At 40.6% G+C, this 20,487-nt stretch overlaps 1 protein-coding gene across 1 annotated transcript in view; it reads right to left on the bottom strand.

Annotated features, from left to right (window-relative positions):
* Window positions 1-19,383, bottom strand: part of LOC144027390 (mitochondrial adenyl nucleotide antiporter SLC25A24-like) — a 29,846-nt gene extending 10,463 nt beyond the window's left edge. The window contains exons 1-4 of the mRNA XM_077534866.1: window positions 18,906-19,383; window positions 10,983-11,109; window positions 10,789-10,876; window positions 958-1,069 (exon numbers count right to left, since the gene is read on the bottom strand). Coding sequence (XP_077390992.1) covers window positions 958-1,069; window positions 10,789-10,876; window positions 10,983-11,109; window positions 18,906-19,085 — 507 coding nt within the window. The 5' untranslated portion in view covers window positions 19,086-19,383. The remainder of the gene's footprint in view (window positions 1-957; window positions 1,070-10,788; window positions 10,877-10,982; window positions 11,110-18,905) is intronic.
* Window positions 19,384-20,487: the final 1,104 nt, after the last annotated feature.

The raw sequence follows: 20,487 nt of genomic DNA, 5'->3' as shown, positions 1-20,487 counted from the left end.
GAACATAATCCGTTCCAGAAGGCTGGTCCAAAAGCGAATTGTTCGAAATCCGAAGCAATTTTTCCCATTATAATTAATGTAAATAATTTTAATCCGTTCCAAGTCTAAAAAAAAACAACTTTTTCCAAGTTGTTTTTATTTTTTATTTATTATTTATTTATTTATTTTACTATTTTACACCATAAACTGCACTGTATACTGTTTGCCATAAATAGAAAAGGGTAGAAATAGACTGTTTATTTTAGTAGAAGATATCCAGAAGATATCTAAAATGATGACAAAAACAAAAAACAAAATGCACTTGCTTTCTTTGGACCCATGATTAGGGGATAATACACGATACAAAACTAAGAAAAAGAAAAAAATTGAACAGAATTGCGAAAATAACAATGAACAGGTCTGCTCCGAACGAACTTTGAGCACGAATGTGCTACGGAGGAAGCATCCTTGGCATTCGAGTTAGCTCGGCTCCCGAGTGCGTCACGTTCAGGTACGCTCGGCTTTTTCTCCCGAGTGAGTCGCGTGGTACGCTCGGCTTTTTCTCCCAAGTGAGTCGCGTTCAGGTACGCTCGGCTTTTTTCAGTTTGGTTGAGAGCCGATTTTTTGGACTCGAGAACAGAAGCGTTCGAAAACCAAGGTTTGACTGTATTGTGATCTTTTTTAAATATCGCCAACGCCCCCACAATACAGTGAGAATTATTGTATCGTGACCTTCATATAGATAATGTCGTATCGTTATGTTTGGATATCATTACATCCCTACAAATTACAGTACATTACATATTTAATCTTTATGTTTGTATTTAGTAATGTAAAGGGTACTGAATTAGGAGCTTAATGCTATGTAATCTTTTTCTTTTATATTTTGGCAAAAAATAAAATAATAATCATTTTTTGAGGGTGTGTAGCCATTGCCATCAACTTGCAATTGTGTTTGGTGACACGTTTCCTACATACCGTGGTGTGTTTCCAATATCGAACAACCTCCTCAAGGTTGGTGGCTGTAGTCAACAGGAAATGCTCCCTCCATTCATTCCAGTCCACAGTCATGGTGCCATCCCCATCAATACTGTACAAAAAGACAAAAGCGATGGAGACTCATGTAGGAAGCTCGACATTTGTGATTTAAAATAAATTTGAGAAATTGCAAATTGTACTTAGTGTCACGTGTGCGAGAGTGGCGGATGATGGTCATTCAAAGGGCTCATTCTTTTCATCATAAATGTGTTAATTTATTTAGATATAAATTCTACCGCGCTAATCCGCAGAGCGACAGAAGAGTCGCCAAAACACACTGCTAGTCGTTTTTCTCAAAGATAAAGTTTCTGTAAAAGTACTAAAGTCTCCAGTCAGTTCAGAACAACGGAATGAAAAACTTGTTTGCACCAGATCGCCGATTCACTTATTTCACTGTCAATCAAAGAAGGACTCCACCTCAGGCAGATCATCATGCAGAAGCCAAGCGTCTGGGCCAACCAGCCCACTCCCCCATAAACCCCCAGTGATGCTGGGCCTAACATTTACCCAACAACCGTCCAGTTTCGCGCAGTGGAACAACCCACTCTACGCTTCTCCATCGAAGCACTTGATGCTCATAATGTGTGAAAGCACATTTTTGGGGAGCTGAGCGTCCCTTGCAATGTTAAGCCCGTATCTCACTGAGCAGCGCTGGGTGTGCGCATATAGCGAGTTTTGCATTTTCCGCAGGCTTCATTCAGTGTTGTAAAACATTGCAAAGATACTTGGCACATATTTTCAAACCCTATTTACGCTCTCAAACCGTTTCTCTTGTCACAAAGAAATTCTGAACATATTCCAAATGTGAGAAAAGTGTTTTTGAACCTGTCTTGAGCCAGTAGTCTCACATTTAATCACACAAAAAACATCAATTTAGTCACAAAAATACAAACTCCGTTTGAAATCTGGGCTTGTTTAATCAAACACAAAACTGATGTACTTGCAAGAAGCCATATGACTTATTGTGTTGTATGAATGGCAACAGATTTATTGTACCATTTGCCAACCATTAGAAGAACATTTTTAATTTGTTTAAATTTTTTCTGTCAATATAAGCTGCTGACATAGGATGCCAAAAAATATATACAATAATAAAATAATACAATCTGTACTACAAATAAATAAAAATAATAATACAACAAAACCAATAATAACGCAGTGAACATCCATCCATCCATTTTCTTGACCGCTTATTCCTCACAAGGGTCGCGGGGGCTGCTGGCGCCTATCTCAGCTGGCTCTGGGCAGTAGGCGGGGGACACCCTGGACTGGTTGCCAACCAATCGCAGGGCACACAGAGACCAACAACCATCCACACTCACACGCACACCTAGGGACAATTCGGAGCGCCCAACTAACCTGCCATGCATGTCTTTGGAATGTGGGAGGAGACCGGAGTACCCGGAGAAGACCCACGCGGGCACGGGGAGAACATGCAAACTCCACCCAGGAAGGTCCGAGCCTGGACTCGAACCGGAGACCTCAGAACTGGGAAGCGGACGTGCTAACCACTCGACTACCGTGCCGCCCGCAGTGAACATACTTTTCCTAATTTTTTTTCACTGAACCAAACTATACGACAGGCCTTGTTGAGACTGCCAGACAAAATAATATTTAACCCATCTTTACTGGTGACTCTTCTGTATTCTAAACAGTCACGCAGCAAATGAAATTCGATTTTTGCGAGACATAATGAAACCGCATTCAGGGGGCAGTTTCCAGAGATGGAAATTCCACGTACAGAAAGTAAAAACCCTGCCACAGTTTGGCTTCAGCTACAGGTGCTTGTACTCAACCGGCAGGTAAACAAGGTCATTACGAGAAGCACCTGTGGATAAAGCCAAACTCTGGCCGGGTTTTGACTTTCTTGACCTGGATTTCCCATCTCCGGCAGTTTCAGAACGCATCTGAACAGGAGGCGTCTCAGTCTGAACAACTCTAAATACACAGACTGGTTTTGACTGTCCGTGACGTCACTTTACGCTGCGTAAGACCCGCCGCACCACACGAGAGTACAAGTCAGTACCCCATCGGTTCCAACTGCACAACTGGTTTCTTTCACGCGCAACCGAAATTAAGTGACTGTACACTTTATGGTATTCAAATGCCTAGAACAGGGGTGTCCAAACGTTTTCATTTGAGGGCCGCATGCAAAAAATCAGAAGGACATAAGGGCCACATAATGTTATGAAGAGAAATTGTGTTTAGTCCTAAAAATTGTACAAATACATTTATTTGTGCTTTTGCATATTTAGAAAAATGCTACAGTATATAAACCAATTTATTTGTAATATGGCAGTAGGGTTATTATAGTTTTGGAAATTTTCATTTTAGTTAGTTTTTATTAGTTTTTAGGGTGGTTCTGTTGTTAATAGTTTAGTTATTAAAAAAATGCTTAGTTTTAGTTTAGTTTGCTAGTTTCAGTATTAGTATTTTTATTTTTTAAAGTGTATTACTTGTGTGCAATATTAATAATAATAATAATAATAATAATAATAATAATAATAATAATAATAAATAAAAATAAAAACCACCTTGGGAGCAACGTCATCTTTTGGTGCTTTTCTATTGGCTGCTGCTTAGATGACGTCACTTCTGTGTGACATATTTTCAAACATCATTATTCCGGTTTATATCAAAATAAAGCTACTAAAAATCACATTTAAAATCATCCCAAATACTCATGCATTAAAATAATTACCAAAGATTAAAACGAAGGATGTTTGCTATAATTATTATTATTGTTAGTCTTAGTTAATTTTGTAATGAATCAAAAGTAGTTTCAGTTAGTTTCTGTTTTTAAAAAGCATTTTCGTTTTTATCTTATTTCGGTAACAATATATATATATATATTTTTTTTTTATTCTAGTTTTAGTTTTTGCATTAGTTTTAGTTAACTAAAATAACCTTTCTGTCACGCCGCCATAGGCGGGCCGGCATCCTCTTTTATTTTGTCAAGTAACTTCCTGTTTATTTTGAAATTACTAACCGCCCTCTCACCTCAGGTCACTTGCTCTTCCTCCTGCTCCACTCATTACCGGTTCCAACTTCCAGCCCATGATTGCTTCCACCTGTCACCAATTACGCAGCCAATAAAAGCCAGAATCCACCACCATCCGTTGCTAAAGGTTCACAACCACTGCACGGAAGCGGTCCCCACAGCTCTTGAGCCACATTGTTTGTTTGTTTGTTTGTTTGTTTGTGCCTTGTGCCTTGTATTTACCCCATTTTTCCTCCCCAGCAGAGTGCCCTGTTTTGAGTGCCCTTTCTTCTCCTCTCCAGTTTGGAGCTCTTTATGTAAAAGACGGCAAAAGAGGCTCTCGTCTTTCTAACACGTTTTTTTATTCACCACCCGAACTCCCCGCGCCTGCGCACACCTCTCTCGCGAGACTCCGCGAGTTATTGACACTGAATTACCATGCAGCTATAATATATGCACAAACATAAATGTTACATCATTATATGACATCTCCCCCTCTTTTGTGTTATTTCCAATAACAAAATAAATCTTATGCTGGACAGCAGATACCAGTTATCACTAGCATAATATACCATTGTTTCTTCTATTAAAGAAATGAGTCAACTTAAATTTGCACCAACATAAATTAGTTCTGCATACAAATAATATCAACATTGTCAAAACCAACACAAATTTCAACTTTTCCAACATTTTCTCCTTGTAGTTTTCTCTTTTTTTTTTTTCACATTCAAATTTCCATTCTCCTTTTCGCATCATTTCCTCCTTCTCCCCACCCAAAGGCCATGTGACTCGCTGTCATCACAGGTCAAGCCTGCTGACAGGTTTGCTCACCTGCCCCGAACGGGTTACCACCTGAGTAGGTGAGGAACTTGAGGATGTAAACACAACCTGACGAACAGGAACAGTGTCCACTATGTCGGTGCTGGCAGAGTGGGCGTCTGTTGCCTTGCATTCCTCGGGTGCTGCTGGAACAGGCTGGGGAACCGGCCCAGGATGAAGGTGACGGCGATTCCGCCTCAACTCTGCCCCTTGTGACGTCCGGATGATGAACGATCTTGGTGTCGTGCTCTCCCGTGAGACCACCGCCGGAAAACACCAAGACTTCTCATGGTCCAATTTGGAATATACCTGATCCCCTGGCTGTAGGGCAGGCAAGGTTCTGGCTCCATGGCGACGGTTGAAGTAATGAGCTTGCTTCGCCTTTTCCTTCCTGTCTGTTTCCTCCACGGCCGTCCTGCTGGGCCACTTTGGTCTGAGGTTTCTCTCCGGGGTCGGGAGTGTTGTTCTGATTTTCCTCCCCATCAGTAACTCAGCCGGACTGTACCCTGTGGTGGAACAGGGAGTAGCTCGATAGCACATAAGCGCCATGACAGGATCCTCCTGCTTCAAAATCTTCTTCGCCGTCTGCACAGCCCTCTCTGCGTGCCCGTTGCCCTGCGGATGATGAGGACTGGACGTGAAATGTTGGAAGTCGAGTTGCTTCGCAAACTCCTGAAATTCAGTACTTGTGAACTGGGGACCATTGTCACTTACTACTTCATTTGGAATTCCAAATCTAGCGAAAACTGACCTCAGCTTTTTGATCATTTGCGTGCTTGTTGTGGATGGCAGATGTAGTATTTCAATGAATCTCGAATAGTAGTCTGAGACAACAAGGTAGTGGTGTTGTTTAAATTCACAGAGGTCCATAGCTACTCTCTTCCAGGGTCGCTCCGGAAGCGGTGTGGATAGGAGTGGCTCCTTCTGTTGAGTTCTTCTCATTTCATGACACACTTGACATGATGTCACAAGTTTGCTTATTTCTGACGAAAGTCCAGGCCACCACACTGATGAACCTGCTCTCTGCCTACATTTGATAAGGCCTTGATGTCCTTCGTGAATTTTCTGAAGTACTTCATCTCTCATCGATCGTGGCACAACAATCCTACATCCTCTCAGAACTAAGCCATCGTGCACTGACAACTCAGACTTGACTTGAACATACGCTCTGGCATCTACTGGCACTTTACTGATGTGCTCAGGCCATCCTTTCTCTATGAGCGATGTCACACAAAGCAGTTCGGTATCAGCGGCTGTTGCTACCCTGATTTCATCCAACTTGCTTGCAGATGCTGGGACCCCTTCCACCACACTAGCCACATAGCAGGCCACATCACTGTGCGTTTCATCTGATGTGCTAATGTTAGTAATCGGGCTGCGTGACAGCGTGTCCGCAACAATCAGGGTTTTCCCAGGAGCATATTCGGCGACGGGGTTGAACCTCATGAGCCTCATGAGGAGACGCTGGCAACGTAAGGGTACATTGTCCAAGCTCCGGCTATTAATGAGAGGCACAAGCGGCTTGTGATCAGTTATGAGCTTAAACTGTTCCAGCCCATTAAGGTACCTGTCAAACTTCTCGCATGCCCAGACTCCTGCTAACGCCTCCTTTTCTATCTGTGCGTAGCGAGATTCTGCATCACTGAGCCTGCGGGAGCAATATGCTACTGGCTTCCAGTGACCTCCTTGGAGTTGGAGTAGCACACCACCCAGTCCAAAACTACTAGCGTCAGCCGACACAGCTGTTGGCTTGCTCACGTCGTAGTAGGCAAGCACCATTGCAGTTGTTAGCATGTTTTTAATGTTCTCGAAAGCCGTTTGTTGAGCATGACTCCATGTCCATACAGCATCGTTCTTTAGGAGCTCATGCATTGGCTGGCCCACCGTAGAGAGGTTTGGAATGTACCTTCCCAGGTAATTCACCATTCCCAAAATCCTCTTCAGCTCTTTCACATCAGCTGGTGGTGACAGCTGCCGAATAGCCTCCACTTTGTCGGGATCGGGCCGGATACCAGACCCGTCAATGAGGTGTCCAAGGAACCTCAGCTGGCTCTGTTTGATTGAACACTTATCTTTGTTGAGCTTTAAGCCAGCAGATTCAATGCGTTGCATTACCTTTTCTAAGCGGTCATCATGTTCCTCCTCTGTGGCCCCGTACACCAGGACATCATCCATGAAGACCTCCACACCTTGCAGGCCCTGAAGAGTCTCCATCATCTTCCTCTGGAAGATCTCAGGTGCACTTGTGATTCCAAACGGGAGTCGTTTGAAGTTGAAGCGGCCAAACGGTGTGATGAACGTAGTGAGCTTACAGCAGTCTGGGTGGAGGGGTATCTGGAAAAACCCGCTGGCTGCATCCAGAGAGGAAAAGACTGTAGCTCCGCTTAGTTTAGCGATGATCTCTTCTGCAGTAGGCAAAATGTACCGTTCTCTTTTAACAGCTTCATTCAGCCTTTTAAGGTCGACGCAGATGCGGGCTTTGCCTGTACTTTTCTTCAGGACTGGCACCATGGGTGCACACCAGTCTGTGGGCTGGGTAACCCTCTCTATTATGCCATTCTGCTCCATCCTCTGTAGCTCATCTTTCACTCGTTGCATCATCGGGAGAGGAACACGCCGTGCTGTGTGCACAGCATATGGCTGAGCATTGTCTTTTAGTTGTATTTTCACTGGTTCGGTCTTTAAGGTCCCGTGCTCACCATATGCATGAATGTGGCCTTGGTTGGTCACCATCTCATCCACTCTCCTCACCAAATTCATCTTCACTGACATTGGTCGGCTGAGGAGGTTATTCACTGTGCGCCCACGGATAACATAGACTGTGATTGGGTAAGTTTTGCCCTTGTAGCTTACTGTGCTTTGAATCTGCCCTAAGCACTGCAATTCCCCCCCTGGGCTGTCGAGTGGAATATCAGCAGGCTGGAGTTGTGTGTTTTCGTGAAGCGAGTGATAGGTCTGTTCACAAATGACGTTCACGTCTGCCCCTGTGTCAATTTTAAACACAACTGGTGCAGATCCCAGTAACAACTTGACGGCCCATTGCTCAGAAGCCCCTTCTGGTTTCGTCACAGCCCCTAGGAAAAATGGCTGCTGCTGCTGCTGCTGCTGCTGTTCTGCCTGCTCTGTGACCTCACTCACCGCTTTCTTATTCCTACACACTCTGCTCCAATGTCCAACTTTGTTGCACGAGTTACACACAGATTTCTTAGCGGGGCAATTTAAATTTTTGTCATGCCTAGCTTTCCCGCATTTGCCACATTGTCCATAATGTCCTTCTCTTTGCTTACCGTGGCCTTTGGTGCGCTTTTGGTATTTGCTAGTGACTTCACGTACCATCACCGATGTCTCTCCCTGCATGCTGATTTGAGACGCCACTTCCTCAGACTGCCTGACGGTCTCAATGGTCAGCGCGAGCGTCAGGTCGTTTGTCAGCTGCAGCTTACGTGAAACTTCTTTGTCTAATATTCCCACGACGATCCTGTCGCGGATATTCTCTTCTCGGGTCGCACCGAAGTCACAATGCTCCGACAGTTCGTACAAGGCCCGGATGAATGTCTCCGCCTTCTCACCCGGCCGTTGCGCCCGCTGGTGAAAACATGCTCGTTCATGTATCACGTTTCTCCGCGGCACAAAGTACTCATCGAACTTGCCAAGCACCCGTTCAAAGTCATTCCTGTGTCCCTCTTCGTTGAAGGCAAACGACCTGTAGATGTTTTCGGCCTCGCTACCCATGGCGTAAATCAGGCTGCTTACTTGCACCGCGCCATCTTCTCTGTCGAGTTTCGTAGCGGTCCTAAATCTCACAAAACGCTGCCTCCAGTCTGGCCACTCACCAGGCTTATCGAAGGGGAAGCTCATGGAGTAAACTTTGCCATTGTTTCTAGTTCACTTCTGACACCATGTAAAAGACGGCAAAAGAGGCTCTCGTCTTTCTAACACGTTTTTTTATTCACCACCCGAACTCCCCGCGCCTGCGCACACCTCTCTCGCGAGACTCCGCGAGTTATTGACACTGAATTACCATGCAGCTATAATATATGCACAAACATAAATGTTACATCATTATATGACACTTTATGTTCAGCGTTTTCCCTCATTAAGAGGTGTTTTGTTTTTTCCTGTTAATAAACTTCAGCCGTTACGGCCAACTGTTCTCCTGCGCCTGAGTCCTCCCTCTCTATGTCCTGTTACTTTAATGCAGTGCTTCTCAATTATTTTTTGTCATGCCCTCCCCCCTAGTAAGAAGAAAACATCTCGTGCCCCCCACCCCCACGCGACTATAAATAGTATCATTTGTCTATAAAATTGTTGTAAGCACACCTCTGCATAACATTGTATCCGTATTAATGTATAAGAGAATAAAAAAAGAACGAAATATGGACCAACTTACAAAAATGAAGAGCTTTATTAACTGTAACAGTAAAGATTTAAAGTGCATCTGAATTTCAAAAATAAAATTAAATCCTTAATTAAACTATAAACATTTTTTGACTGACCATGTCAAACCATATAATACGGAAAAGTAAAATTACATAAAATCAGTAAATAATAATGCATTCAAATTGATCACCAACATTAACTCAGGAGCACAATATTAAAAAAACAAAAAAAAAACTTTAACCTGCGAAACAAAAATATAAAATAATTTGTGCTGATTTTTCTTTTTTTTTTGCTGCGTGCAAAGCGCACATGCTCAGTGCAAACAAAACCCCTACACCACCGAGCGAATGCTCCCTGCGCACACTCTGCCAATAATGAGAGCGCCACTGCCCCCTAATGTAGTGGAGGTGCGATTGCAATTTATTCTAGGACAGTAAAAAAAAAAAAAGAATTGCAAAAAAAAGTAAAAAAGCATGTTCCCCGAGGTCAAACGCGCCCCCCTTGATGGAGCCTCGCTCCCCCCTGGGGGGGCCCGCCCCACTATTTGAGAAGCACTGCTTTAATGGCACCTGTTTTTCCGATACCCTCCCTTCTTACTTTGACCTTCTCCAAACATTTTTTTTTTGGTTTATTTTATTTGAACTGAGTCAAATGCCATTTTTAGCATAGGTCGCAGGCCACTGAAAAATGGAAGGCAGGCTGCAAATGGCCCCCGGGCCGTAGTTTGGACACCCCTGGCCTAGGCCCTAGACGGCTCCTCTAATTCATCATTTTGCATGTGCAAGCGGATTCATTCCATTCCATCGTCATTGCTACAACAACCTCTAAGATACGGGTCGATATTGTCGTCCACTGAACAGGACCAAATCCCATTTGGACACTTGTTAAAAACAGTGTTGACGGTCAGCCCTAGAAATCCAACTTGGAATCAGATATGCCTGCAGTTTGAAAGCAGCCATAATCGATTTTCTTAAGACTCACCATTTACTAAATCGAAAACCGTGACCACAAACCCGAGATATGAACTGAACCGTGGATTTTGTGAACCATTCCATCTGTAAGATTATCTTTTTTTTTTTGCCATCATGATATCTGAGGGCGGCAAGGGTGAATGAGTGGTTAGCACATCCACCTCCCAGTTCTGAGGACTCCGGTTCGAGTCCAGGCTTCGGCCTTCCTGGGTGGAGTTTGCATGTTCTCCCCGTGCCCGCGTGGGTCTTCTCCGGGTTCTCCGGTCTCCTCCCACATTCCAAAGACATGCATGGCAGGTTAATTGGGCGCTCCGAATTGTCCCTAGGTGTGCTTGTGAGTGTGAATGGTTGTTTGTCTCTGTGTGCCCTGCGATTGGCTGGCAACCAGTCCAGGGTGTCCCAAGCCTACTGCCCAGAGCCAGCTGAGATAGGCGCCAGCACCCCCCGCGACCCTTGTGAATAAGCGGTCAACAAAATGGATGGATGGATGGATGGATGGATGGATGGATGGATGGATGGATGGATGGATGGATGGATGGATGGATGATATCTGAACTGTGCCACTTGAAAGCGGAATTGTGTAACTTGTCTTGCATCACCATTGGGAGCACTAAAAACTACCTCTGAAGGATCTTCTCTGCTTCCTCCTTGCCGATGTCCAATCCAAGATCTGCGAGGGACTGCTTGATCTCCATGAAGTCTATTTGACCTGTTGTTTAAAAAAAAAAAGAAGAAAGAAAGGAGACCCTGCAGCCAAATCGTGTAATTTTCGCTGACCCATGATAATCCTTGCTGGCAGAAAACATTCATATTACCATCATTGTTTTTGTCTAAGCTCTTGAAGGTCAGTTGTAACTTCTTCTCGTGTTCCTTCAGGTACTTGGAGAATTCGTTGAAGTCGAGCCCTTCATCTTGGTCTTGGTCTCCAGACGAAACTATTTTCTTCAAGGAAATGACAACATTATTGGTACAAAGCGGTTTTTATCAATTAGGTTTCACTGTCAGCTAACAAGTCAAATTAATACTACTTTAACAGCTACATCATCACCCTAAAAATGGCAATGACAATTGTCAGCATCTTTTTACGAATCTGAAAGCTGAAATCGTATTGAGCAGCAAATGCTTGCGAATGTAGCAATTTTTGGTTTTTCATGAGGATTTCACAATTTTTACTTATTGCAAAGAAATTGTGACAATTTTCAGACAATTTTTCACTGTCTGCGAAGATCTTTTGAAAGCTTTTACGAACACTGACGAAAACCAAAAATTTGCTACATTCGCATGCATTTGTCGCTCAGTGAGATACAGGGAAATTATCATTTATGTATTTATTTCAATTTACGCTTTACTTTATAAACGATTATGCTGAAGTTTTTATTTTTTTTTTAAAATACGTCTTGTTAAAATTAAGATATGTTGAATTTTTGGATAACATTATCTATACTATAAAACTTTAGATAGCCTTTTATTTCCTTAGTTTTAATAGATAGTGTGAAAACTAAAGAGTTATAGTTACATCTCTTAAAAAGTAACTAATATTTAATAGTTATTCAATTATGAAAGAAAACACTTTGTTACTTTACTTTTAAAAACTAATAATGTGAAAAAAACGATTTTAAAATAGCATTTTTGTTGCGCTGCCGTACACTAAGACAACTCACCATGAAAGTTCATGGAACAATAAAACGTGCAGAATTTAAAACAAAAGTTCCTGTGCAATATGAAATTAATAATAATCATAATAATGATCAACTGAAGACTTCGTCAACATTGACAAGAAAACAGAATATTTTCAGCCTCACGGATAGAAACTACTATTAATCACATCTGGCCATTTCAAATAAAATAAAACATATATATATATATATATATATATAGGGGTGTGAATTGCCTCGTACCTGACGATTCGATCCGTATCACGTTTCATAGGTCACGATTCGATTCGATACCGATTAATCCCGATATGAATTTACAAGTCGATTGTTTCGATTTTTTTTTTACTCAATTTTAGAAAATACCATTCAGTAAACTTGTACATGTAAACTGTAAGATTTGTATGAAAATGTATTATTTATTGATCTGAAACTTCCGTTTTATAACTGTGAGCCACTGTATTTAACAAACAGGTTGTAACCTTTGTCATGGTAAAACAGCATTGAAATAAAATATTAAGGCTTAATGTTACATTAATATAACACTCTTCCATGCTTAAGGTATGAAAGTTAGACATTTTGTTGAAAATTTTTCCATCAAAAATGGATGTTAAAAAATCGATTCGGCCGCCTATTGAATCGGTTCGAGAATTGCGTGCTGTAGTATCACGATATATTGCCGAATCGATTTTTTTAACACCCCTAATATATATATATATATATATATATATATATATATATATGTAAAACATCTTTCAGCATCAATCAGCACATTAAGATGCTTTTCAATAAGGCTGCTGTATGTACAGAGGTATTTAATAGGTATTTTAAAAAGAAAAAAAATGTCTTAAGTCTTGCACAATACTCTCCAGTACTAGTGGTGATATAATGCATTCGCTCTGTCTATCTCTGTTTGTTCTACCTGAGTTTTGTGTGTGTGCGTAAACTGGCTTCTATTTTGTCCCTCCCGACCGCCAGTTGGCGGTGCTGCAACCAGCACGGAATTCCCCTTGTCGCGACTGGTTACAGCACCGCCACCTGGCGGTCGGGAGGGACTCATCGAACCATAGTTACATTCGTAACTTTCGTTTGTGTGTCTGTGTTTGGACAGCCATACAAGTAAGACCCGCATTACTCTGTCAGACTGTCTCTGATTGGCTTACCCTGACTTCTTGCACTATGTTAGCCAATCAATAACCGCTAGTATGAGAGCACAAGGCTGTCATTACTGCACAGGTGACCAACAGAGACGTCTGTAAAATGACAGACTCGTGCCACGGCGCTGCAGGGGGAGACTTCACTTGGATCACGTAACATAAATAACTTGGGTAATTGTACAATAACTATAGGGCCGTGATAGAATGTAAACAGTTACTTTCGAAGTTACAGCAAAAAGTACTTTCGTTATGTAACGTAACGAATGTAAGGGCGTTAGTTCCAAAACTTAAAGCTACTATATGGAGGATTTTCCCCCAAAATATCTTAACAATAGCCTTTTTATTTGACCATTTATGACTGAAACATATTCTAATTAGTAGATCAACATCTTAGCTGTTCACAATGGGTACTCCTACAAGCCTCTGGCCAATATTATTTAGGAAGCGTCCGGTCCGAATCCTTCGAATTTCGCGCCCTCTGTCTGCGGGATGTGACGTCATGCACGTTCTCGTCAGTTGTTTCCTGTAGTCGCGAAGACGGAACTAGTACAGATTTTTGCTGCCCCAGACACCCGCTGTTACTCCACAGAAGGCTGCTTAAAAAAAGAAAAGAAAACAATGTCAAGTGCCACGAAAAAAAAAATTGAAACTTGATAGTGACCGACGCCGGGCAAGAACGAGAGTGAACATTGGTTTGACATTTCAGCGGTGGAGAGTTGAGATCGGACTTGGATTAGAAAAGTGATTCACAGCTGGCTTTCTTTCTACTCCAAAAGGTAAGAAGCGAGTATCTTGACATTTAGAAGAAAATGTGTTGTTTTCAAATAGCAGTAACCTCAAGATCGATCACTTCTCGGTCTTAACTATTGGGGTGAAAGTGAGGTGGACGGCAACATTTAGCGTGAAATGAGCGGCAAAGTTGAATGCAATAGAACAGAATGACTTTATGAAGAACAGACGTTCCATTCCGCGGCGTTTCAATCAGGCTAAATGTTGCCTTATTTTCCTCCGTGAAAACAGCCTATTGTAGCTACATTATGCTAACGGAATGTGAACGGTACTACTGAATGGCGATAACATTCACGGCCATATCACACTAAGTAGTGAATGGGTCTATATGTTTTTACAATCGTCAATTTCCATAAATGACAGCCCACCTTTCGGCTAATGCACAATGACGCTAGCCTGGGGGTGACATACACTGACTAGAATCAGGTTGACGTCCGTCGAGCGGGGTGACTACAATATGTAACTGCATATTAACATCGGAATGAGGTCCAATTAATTGACGTAATTTGCACATCGTTTTGGAGTACAGCACAGGACTGGACTTCGACCAACTAAAGCAATATGATCTGCACGTCCCGTGGACATAAATTGTTTAGTGGGGATCGAGAGTCTCATTCCATGAAGTAGCCAGCTTTGTATAACATTATAGAACTTCTTACCTCTGAAAACGTAGTTTAATTGGATATGAAGAGCCCAGTCTTCAGTATTGAGGTCGTGCACGTACGAGTGCGCGCAGCGTGTACGAGCGTGCAGTTTGTTTTCGGCCACAGGTGGCAGTAGCGATTTGAAATTTTAAATCTTCCATATAGCTGCTTTAAGACATGATGATGACCCAGAAAGCTCCCTGCATTTTTTTAAACAAAGCTGTCTATTTTTTTATATCTTTAAAATTAAAAGAAAAACCTTCAAAGTATTGAAAATTTGAAATGTTTTAACAAGCATGCTTCATGGCATGTCAAAGCAAATTTTTAAAATTTTGTCGCTAATATCTTTCTTTTACTGCAAATGAATATTTGCTTGAAACATCGGTTATCGGACTCCTTGACTACTAATAATCAGTGTCGGCCCTGAAAAAAAATAACATATAGCTCTATCACTAATCATGTGTGTACAGGGAGGTCCACAATTAGGGTTACAGTTACTTCATTATCTGTTTGTGTTTTGCACAGATATGAAGATTGTTGCGAGGCTGAGGGTGGACATTTTGAGCCCTTGAGATTAAATATTCAATGAAAATGTTAATATGCAAATAAAATGGATGTAAATAAATGTCTAAGTATCTAGTAAATGTCAAATGTCTAAGTGTTAACTGCATCAAACGCTGTATTGCAAAATAGTGTATTATAAGTGTAGTAAAAAGTCAAAATTAAATTTAAAAAATACTTGATAACTCAGTCATACAGCACAGCCAAGCCCTATACAGTAAGTTGTTGTTTTTGTAATCAAAAACATATAAATACACAATGAAGGTGACATAAACAGAATGTCATTTGTTAAATTCAGCAGAAATTAATCAGAAAGACCAAAGATCAGAAGACCAAATTTTTAAGAATGGGGGGGGAAAAAGAAAGCAAGACCTTTTTGGAGACCATCAACCAGATTATATCATTTGCACTGACAACGGGCTGGATTACTGTTTGATTATTGATAGATTTTTGGTGTTATTTGGGCTTTCCATGCCTTTTTGCATCATCTTTCTTCAAGTGCGCCATACATTTTTCCTGTGTCATTTCACATTATCATAACATATTATAACCTTCTAATCTTATTTGTTCTAGTTTCTTTGTATGTTTGGATTACTTTAGGTTGTGCAGGGTGCCCTTGTTTACTAGGGCTGGGTTTAAAAACAAACAAACAAACAAAACAAAAAATAATCAATATTGAATCTATTTTGTTTTTCGAGCCCAATACCGATTCATAAAACCATAAATCAATTATTTAAACATCTCTTTTTTCCCACAAATTCATAAGAAAATAGCATTTTAAAGGCCAATTTCTTTTGTATTTTGCTGTTTTCTTGAAATTTGCTCTTCACATGAATTCAAAAGTATTTTCTTACATTTATTACACTTATTGCACTCTAAGACAATTCAGAATCTTTTTGGGTTTATGTTTACAATTATTGAATTAGAATTATGAACATATTTTCCTCTCATCCTTGTTGATGTCAATGTTTGTGTAACACTTAACTGATTATAACACGCGTTACTTTCAATCATAAAATAAATCATTTGACCAATTACTAGGGATGTAACGATATTCAAATATCACGATACGGTATTATCACAATATGGAGGTCACGATACGATAATTATCACGATATCGTGGGGAGGTTAGCGATTCAAAAAAAAAGGTCACAATATTGTAAAAGAAAAACATCGGCTCATAGTAAAAAAATAATAATAATAATTGTGTGTTTTTTTCAGTACATAAATATTATATAGAAAATATGCAAATTTAATGTATATTGAGGCACTTACTTGCTAATGCGCGCACACACATTGAACTCCTCCACATATTGATTCTCTTCACATGCATATTATTACGTTCCCTGTCATCTGAGCATTAACGTGTATTTGAAACATAGAAGGGCCAAAACACACCTTATGAAAATTAAACTAAAAACTAGCCACCAGAGGGTGCTAGAACTGCACAAAATGAAATCAACCTGACTTTTTTTTTTTGTACAGATGTGTTTCTTTTAATATCGTGGCATGACAACGATGACGATATATTGTGGCCGTTTTAATATCACGATATCATGATATTGCCGTTATCGTTACATCCCTACCAATTACTGCCTCCGCAAAATGTACTTTGGAATTTAATATTTGTGGAGTTTTTTTTTATCATGTCCTTGACATTTAAAAAGAATTGATGTGCTTAGCCACGTACTTGAAATTTGGATTCATGGCTGGCAGCACAGTGGGTGACGACTGACTAGTTAGTAGGGATGTAACGATAATGGCAATGTAGTGATTATGTTGATATTAAAACTAGTGTTGTTCCGATACCGTTTTTTGGCTCCCGATACCGATACCGATACCCAGCTTTGCTGTATCGGCCGATACCGATACTTAAGGTTATTTTTTCCTCAACATGAAAAAGCTGTCCTGCCATTGGTTTAGAGCATTCAAGGGCCCATAGGATATCTTAGATGGGCATGCAGTGAACATGTCACATATCAGTGAATTTTGTGCACGAGCAAGACACAAGATGCTGCATACAAAATCCTATATTAGCGTTGGAATTAATGGTATCGGCATGTTATTTGTGAGTAGTCACCGATACCACTGTTTTCATGCAGTATCGGCACCTCTGCCGATACCATATCGGTATCGGAACAACACTAATTAAAACTGCCACAATATATCGTCGTCGTCATATCACGATATTAAAAGCATCACATCTGTTAAAAAAAAAAGTCAGGTTGATTTCCATTTGTGCAGTCTCGCACCCTCTGGTGGCTAGTTTTTTAGTGCAGTTTAATTTTCACAAGGCATGTTCTGGCACTTCTATGTTTAATATATATACGATAATGGCCAGATGAAGGGGAACATAATATACTTGTGAACAGAGTCAATATGTAGAGGAACTCAATTTATTGTATTTATTAATTTCTTATTTATTTAAATAATTATTAATTCATTCATTTATTTATGTTATTAATGAAAAATTATTTTAATTTATTGTACCCCTTGTATTAGTGTATTAGTATTATTTATATATTTTTTTATATATATTATATTTTTATATTTTTCATTGCTGTAATGTACAAAATCACAATATTGTGTTTTTTTGTTGTCGTATGAGCTCATTTTTTGCAATATTGTGAGTTTCTTTTGTATCGCCAACCTCCCCACAATATCGTGATATTTATCGTATCGTGACCTTCATATCGTGATATCTGGATATTGTTACATCCCTACTAGTTAGTTAGCATGTTTGCTTAATTTTCTAAAAGGCAGAATTTGTTAAAAATTTGTTTTTTGTAAGTTGTTTTTGTTTTTTTTAACCAGCACATGGATGCTGCTGTATGGATTCTGCACTGATCTGAGGCAGACCACCACCTTGGAGTTGTTGCCATGGAGATTTCTGCACGACCAACCCGGCCTGGTTTGGATGAGGAAACCACTCCCCTGACGGCATCTTCTTGCAGTGCGTCAACTTATTAAATAGACTTTCGCACTATTCTATAGTTAGTTGCTATTTTTTAGCACCACATACAGTGTAAATTGTTGAACATTCTGCATTCATTGCAGCTTGGTAATCATGGGAGGGGGATTTCCACATTTGCGGACCCTTCAACAAGGTTTCTCATTTTTACCCTGATGTTTTTATTGTTGTTGTTGTTTTGTTTTGTTTTTTTCAGTTTTTCCTTGCCCTCTTGTGGTTGAATCAGGGGATGTCATTAATATTTGTCAACTGTGTACATGTGAAGCCTTTTGAGAATTTTGTGATAAGGGCTATAAATAAACTTGAATTGACATTGCCATCATCACAGCACAGTGGATGACTGGTTAAGCGCATCCTCACCTCCATCCTCACAGTTCTGAGGTTCAGGATTTGAATCTAGTCTCTGAACTTCCTGTGTAGTTTTCTGAGTACTCCCCACTCACCAAAAACAAGCATATTTGTTGTTTGTCTATCTGTGCCCTACTATTGGCTGGCCACCAAGAAGTCAGCTGGAATCACGTGGTTTTCATTGTAAACTACTATTTTTTCCCCCCATTTGATTGTTTATTCGTGGCCCAAAAGTGTTTCTCATTCAGATATTTACAGTATTTCTGTCTTTATCACAGAGGTTGAGTAGGAAAGTAGAAAGCGAAAGACAAGGGCGTATTCGACGTGTCGCCGTCGTAAACAGAACAGGGGTGTTTTGTTAAGATTTTAGCCAAAAGTTAAAATATATATTTTAGGTTTTCAGTAACTTTATTTCTTTCTCCCCCAATACGATACGATCCCCCAACCCCCACCGCGCCCCCCACATAACTAGAGAATCCATGTCTACATTGCAGTAACGCGATGCAGTCACTGTCTGCACGCGAATATGGCAATTATCAAACTATGATATGTCTTTAGAGACAGTACTGTATTGTGCAATTTAGGTAGAAGCATTTATGCCAGGTTACCCTGTTACCTGAGCCGCTCCTTTCCGGGTCCGAATGCCCATTGCAGCCAGGCCTGCCTTCAGTTCCGATACATCCACTTTTCCATCCTTGTTCGTGTCCAGTTTGGCGAACAGCTCCTCGTAGGATTTGGACACATCCGTTGCGCACTGACAGTCCGTAAAAAACATTTTTCTAACTATATGATACATGGTTTGCTCGAGGAACGGAAAAATCTACAGCAAAAACACTCTTGTGGTCGCCGCTACCCGTTTCGGTTCCGTCTAAGTTCTGGTGGACTTCCGCAAAGTCTCGCGTCGTACTGAAGACAACACGATTGGGAGATGTTTGCACTGCACTAAGTAGCCCTAAATAAGAAAATGAATGTTGTGGGAACGGAGCGCGTGTGTGTGTATGTATGTATGAGAGAGAAAGAAAAAGGTATTGAGCAGACGTGAACACATAGTCGGCTGACTGCCTTAAAGACCTCCTCTTTTTAGTGTTCGCATACACAGATGAGGCAGACACACCCTTCAGTATTAGCACTGCTACTTTTGGGTCAGGGTGCAGGGCCGGCCCTCGCCAATGTGGCGCACAAGGCGAGACGCCCCCTCCATCGAATATTTAGCCTACATATGGCTGCACTCAGACCCGTCACCAGAAAGAAATTCTAGGGGGGGGGGGGCATTACCTTTTTGGGGGGGGCACACTTTATCAACCTAAATCTAATGTTCATCAGGTTGAACAGCGGCATTGTGACAACTGCAAAAGTGTTCAGAAATATTTTCTGTCACTTAAAAGCGGCAGTTCGTTCTGAAATCTAAAAAACAAACTGAAAAAAAAATGTGTAGTTCATTTTGCATTTATTCAACTCAAAAGTTCATTTGAAACAAATCCACTCTTCACTTCTGTAAACAACTATGCCCGAATGAATGACTCTGTGACCCAACCCCTTCTATCTGGAATTGGCTAGCAGTTGCCTTCATTTGCGTGTTGGATTAGGGCTGTACGATATGGACAAAATTTCCTTTCATTTTTGCCAGACATCTCTATTCTTTGATCTTTGACTCAGCATGAGACTTCACATCATTTTACTTTTTTTATGGTGCCTTCTGTATTTTGTGTTATTTTATTTCTATACTTGTACGGATTTTTTTTTATTTTTTATTTTATTTGCGTGTATACTTATCTACTTATATTTATTCTAATTAATTTTATTTTGTGTTATTTTATTTCACTTGTGTCTACTAAAAGACTAATTTCTATTCCATGCACAGCACTTTGTATGCAGCAATGGCTGTTTTAAAGTGATTTAGAAATAAGGTTGAGTTATGTCGATGATATACAGAAACAACATATGGGTTCAGTGAAAAACTAAGCAGAATATCAATCCAAAAGGATGTGTAAAGTGCTGTTTTTTTTTATTAGAACTTAGTGACAGTCATCAACATGAACAAACTTGGCAATAAAAAAGAGAATTCAACTCACATTGTACTGCAACTGCTTTAGTGATAAATAATTTTATGCTCCATAGTTGTTGTTGTGTATGTGTGACTGCTTGGGTCTGTTAACCGCATACTGTGTATTGCTACAATTCATCGGTGCTGTGTGGCT

The sequence above is a fragment of the Festucalex cinctus genome, chromosome 10, assembly GCF_051991245.1.
Source record: "Festucalex cinctus isolate MCC-2025b chromosome 10, RoL_Fcin_1.0, whole genome shotgun sequence".
Classification (NCBI taxonomy): domain Eukaryota; kingdom Metazoa; phylum Chordata; class Actinopteri; order Syngnathiformes; family Syngnathidae; genus Festucalex; species Festucalex cinctus.
Note: the sequence above shows the minus strand (reverse complement) of the source record. Positions and strands in the feature narration are given on the sequence as shown.